Source organism: Rhincodon typus, unplaced genomic scaffold (assembly GCF_021869965.1).
Source record: "Rhincodon typus isolate 14 unplaced genomic scaffold, sRhiTyp1.1 hic_rhity00003042, whole genome shotgun sequence".
NCBI lineage: Eukaryota > Metazoa > Chordata > Chondrichthyes > Orectolobiformes > Rhincodontidae > Rhincodon > Rhincodon typus.
Genome location: NW_025968680.1, coordinates 1 through 4,980, shown reverse-complemented (window position 1 = coordinate 4,980; position 4,980 = coordinate 1). Strand labels below are relative to the sequence as shown.

At 42.8% G+C, this 4,980-nt stretch overlaps 1 protein-coding gene across 1 annotated transcript in view; it reads right to left on the bottom strand.

The window, feature by feature from the left end:
• LOC125481676 (polycystin-1-like) overlaps nt 1-3,391 on the bottom strand; it is a gene marked incomplete at both ends in the record, with an annotated part of 20,046 nt that extends 16,655 nt beyond the window's left edge. The window contains 2 exons of the mRNA XM_048593532.1: nt 1,657-1,933; nt 3,248-3,391. Of these exons, the coding sequence (XP_048449489.1) occupies nt 1,657-1,933; nt 3,248-3,391 (421 nt within the window). The remainder of the gene's footprint in view (nt 1-1,656; nt 1,934-3,247) is intronic.
• Nucleotides 3,392-4,980: the final 1,589 nt, after the last annotated feature.

Here is a 4,980-nt window from a genome sequence, read left to right as displayed (position 1 = left end):
GAAACGTCAGCTTTCCTGCTCCTCTGATGCTGCTTGGCCTGCTGTGTTCATCCAGCTCTACACCTTGTTATCTCAGATTCTCCAGCATCTGCAGTTCCTACTATCTTCTCCCCAGGTATGATGGATGACGGGTCCGGAAGTTAGGAAGGGTTGTTGGGTCTTGGCAAAGAGGAGGAAGGGGGGGGCAAACCAGCAAGGTTGGAATGGGGAGGGGGGTCAGAGTAGGTGTAACGGACAGGGTCAGTGGGTCAGTTTACTATTGAACCTAGAATTAGAATGGGTTTTTAAACACTTTTCGTGTCCTGGACAACTATTAAGCTTAATAAGTCAAGATCTTCCAAAGTTTCCAACCATAAGGGGCTTTGTCAGAGGGTTTTAGATGAAGGGGAATTGCCCTATGGAAGCTTCAATTTCCTGCAGGATTCCTCTGCAGTCTACAGCGTTGGAAATTCCTCATGGCTGCAATATGAAATTCCAGTCTATGCTGCTCCAATGACCTTTGGAATATCAGGGTCAATGAGAAATTTATCAGGCCTGTTCTTGAGGCATCAACTTTTATCTAATCTTCTGGGCTGACGTGCACGGCACAATAACTCCCTTGCTCCCAAGAAGGTTACGGGGTTATAGTTTTAGAGTCACACAGCACAGAAACAGAACTTTCGGTCCAACTAGTCCATGCCGACTAGATTCCGAACGCGTCCTACCTGCCTGCATTTGGCTTATATCCTTCCAAACCATTCCTATTCCTGTACTTATCCAAATGTTTTTTAAACATTGTAACTTGTACCTGCATACACCACTTCCCCTGACAGTTCAATCCACACACAAACCATTCCGTGTAGAAAAGTTGTCCCTCATGTCCTTTTGGAATCTTTCTCCTCACATCTTAAAAGTATGTTCCCTTCTTTGTTCGCTATTCACGTTATCCATGTCCCTGATGATTTTATAAACCTCTACAAGGTCACCTGTAAACCTCCTATGCTCTAGTGAAAAAAGTCCTAGCCTATTCCAGCCTATATTTAGAACTCAAACCCTCCATTCCAGGTAACGTCCTGGTAAATCTTTTGTAAACTCTCTCCAGTTTATTATCCTTCCTACAGCAGGGCAATTAGGACTGCACAGTACTCGAGAAGAGGCCTCACCAACGTTCCGTACAAACTCAACATGATGTCCCAACTCCTATACTCAAAGGTCTGACCAATGAAGGAAACATGCTAAATGCTTTGTCAACCACCCTGTCTACCTCTGACGCAAATTTCAAAGAATTATGACCTGAACCCCTTGGTCTCTCTGATATACTACACTACCCAGGGCCCTACCATTAATTGTATTGAATCCATAAGCTGAGAATAGTACCAAGGAAGTGCAGCATTTGTTGACATTAAGCCAAGGCTCTGGCCTGCTGCAAAAAGAAGAGGCTGTGATTAATTGATCCTTTGTATACCTTCCGTTCATGGAACCTTGCTTTGTAAAGCTCATTGGTTACATCACAAGAGACACTTACATGAAGTACTTTGAGATGCTGCTGAAACATATGAAACACTGTTGAACTTCTATAGATGTAACTAAGGCATTTGAGAATGACTGGGAATATCGCCATTCAAGTCCTGACAAAGAAATTAAATACCTCTCAAAATTGTTCAGCATGGGACTTACCTGTACATGCAAAGGTGACGCTGGTTGTCAAAGCACTGATGTTTTCTGTTGGGAAAATCACACATTCACCCCCAGACGGAAGATGAATTGGTGGGATATATATTGATGCAAACCCCATGTTGTCCATCACTGGATCAGTGACATTCAAGCTAAATGTGTATCCATTTCCATCCTCCAGAACTCCATGTCTCATGACTAGGTTCATTCCAGTGCTCCCAGTAGAAGTGGTGGCATTGTCTAGGGTGAGCAACTGCTTCTTAGAATCTTCTACTTTCCACTGTTAGGATAAGGAAACAGGCAGGTTAAAGTTCAAGTGAAAGACACTTCTGAATGGTGATTTGCCCAGGGGATGCTGAAATTCTAACAGTGATGACAAACGATTCAGTCACCATTTGCCATAATAAGTGTGGGTGAAGTAAGTAGTGAAGATGGGACAAGCTTCTGAAAAGTTGTATCTGGGAGTCCAATGCATGGCCAGATTCAGAGATGGATGATCTTCCTAACTGTACATTGCTTTATGCCTGCACCAGTATTTGACATTTTCTTGCTGTGCTTGTTTGGTAGGTAACTGTTGCTATCAGTTTCAGGTGATTTTGATGGTGGAGGAAATTGTCGCATGAAATTCCTTTAAGTCAGAGTTGGGACCATGGTGGCCTCAGTGGAAGTCAGTAGCGCTGAACCAAATGTCATTTTCTGCCTGTGTAAAGCAGAGCAGACCCAACTCATTGCAATGATCTTGCTTTCTTCCTTGCACATGATCTTCCTTAAAAAAATCTACCATTTGAAACATCCATTTACATGGCCTTTTGCCGCGTCAGGCAGCAGATACAGAAGCTTGAACCCACGCACATGCAGGTTCAAGAACAGCATCTTCCCTTCTATAATTAGACTGATGAATGGACTCTCCAACTTCAAATAATACTGACCTTGCCCAGCGCATGCCCTGTCCGATGTAACCTGTATGCCTCTGTCTAGCTTTTTTCACCCTATGATCAGTATGTCCTTGCTTACTATAATCTGCCTGTACTGGTCGTAAACAAAGCTTTTCACTGTGTCCAGATACACGTGACAATAAATCAACAAATCAATCAGTTACAATAAACTCTTCCAAATTGGAAACTGTTTGTGAAGGCGTGGGTGGTGCAGGTGCAAGCAGGTTCATCTCAGCCATCAGGCTCAAATTGCGATGCTGGTTGGACATATTTCTGGACTCTTCGATAGATAATGATCTGCCTGGAAGCATACTGCTCCCGTTCCAACAGTCTTTGGTTCCTACCTTGCCAATTGCTCCCAAATGGACAATTATTTACCCAACAATGACAATTAATGTTCACAAATATAGAGATTGAGGAAATGGAACAAGAGAAATTGAGTAAGGTGGACTCAAGGGTGTTATTGGACTAGAGTGCATTCTATTCTGCACTTACCTACACCATCAAGAGTGGTTCCTCAAAAGTTCAAATTCATTCCCCAACATCTCCTTTGATCAACTAAAATAGTTGATTCACTGTGAAATGGGTCATTAGTGGTTACTAACTACACCCCAGTAATTCTGTATTAAGTTAGAAGCAGCACACAAGTTTGCTCTTACCACATATTGCGGATTGCTTTCACAGTTGCTGCAGCTTCCAGACAAGGAAATATAAGAGCTTTTGCTCACGCCATAGACCTCCTGTGCTTTACAGGAGACACACTCCAAGGACACCAGTGGTGAGCTGCCCCCCTTCACCGAAATCTGTCAGGATGAATTTTAAAGAAGTAGTTCATCATGTGGAGACAATAGCAAAGCTATCGTTGTTTGCTTTGCTTAAGAGAAATTTTAATAGAGATGATCAAAATGAATGGTTTTGACAAAGCAAAATGAGGGGTCAGTTAGTTTAGTTGGCCGGACAGTTGGTCTACAATTCTGAGTGACACCAACAATAAGAGTTCAATTCCCATACCAGCCAAGGTTACAATGAAGGACTCTCCTTCTCAACCTCTTCCCCTCGCCTTAGGTGTAGTGACCCTCAGGTTGCACCATCAGTGGTCTCTCTCTGATAGACCTCTGGAACGATGACAACTTTACTTTTACAGACACAATGGGCTGAATGGCCATCTTTAGTCCTGTTTCAATTGATGCTGCGTATTTAAGCACCAGCGGATATCTAAGTGTCAGCCATTGCTAAGGTGGTGGTTACTATTTTAATCAAGCTGCTTATACATGCTATGGCACATCTTCTGGACTTTCTAACCCAGAGGTAGGGATACTACTACTGCATCTTAAGACTTCTCTAAAATAAGGATATCCATCTCTCCAGAGATTTTAACATATAACTCAGGCTGACACTTCAGGGCAGTACTAAGAGCCTGCAGCACTGGAGTGCTGAGATGTTAAAACATCTGTCCTCTCATATGGTTGCAAACGACTTCTAGCACTGTTTTCAAGAAGACTGGGAATTAGTATTACAGTCATAGTCATAAGCACAGAAAAAGGCGCTCCAGCCCATCAAGTCTCCATCAGTCAAAACAAAGCACCTAACTATTCTAATCCCACTTTCCAGCACTTGGCTCACAGCCTTGTATGTCCTGCTCATACATCGAAATACTTCTTAAATGTCATGAGGGTTTCTGCCTATATCACCCTTAGTCAGTAAATTCCAGGTTCACATCACTCTCTAGGGGAAAACATTTTTCCTCACAGCCCCTCAAAATCTCCTGCCCCGACCTTAAATTTATGTCCTCTGGTCACTGATCGTATCACCAAGGGGAAAAGTTCCTTCCTGTCTCCCTATCTATGCCCCTCATAATTTTATACATCTCAATCATGCCCTCTCTCAATCTCTCTGCTCTAAGGAAAACAACTCCTATCTATCTGATCTCTCTTCAGAATTATACTCTCCAGCCCTGGAAACATCCTGGTAAATCTCCTTTGCACCCTCTCCAGTGAGTTCTTCTCACAATCCTGGCAAACTGTTTTTTAATTTTTCATACAACAGTTTCATTTGTTATTGAGGCACACTGATAGTTTATGTGGTGCTGCCAATATTGGTCTTTCAACTAATATTGTAACAGATTATCTGGTCATTGTCATACTGCTGTTTGGAGGATGTGGACCTGCACTAATTTGCTGCCACTTTTCCTACATTACAACAGCAATCACACTTCAAAACTACTTTCAAATGTCTGAGGTTGTGAAAAGCGTTACAAAATTCAAGGATAGTGGGAACTGCCGATGCTGGAGAATCTGAGATAACAAGGCGTACAGCTGGATGAACACAGCAGGCCAAGGAGCAGGAAAGCTGACGTTTCGAGTCTGGACCCTTTCTAAAGAAGTGTCCAGAC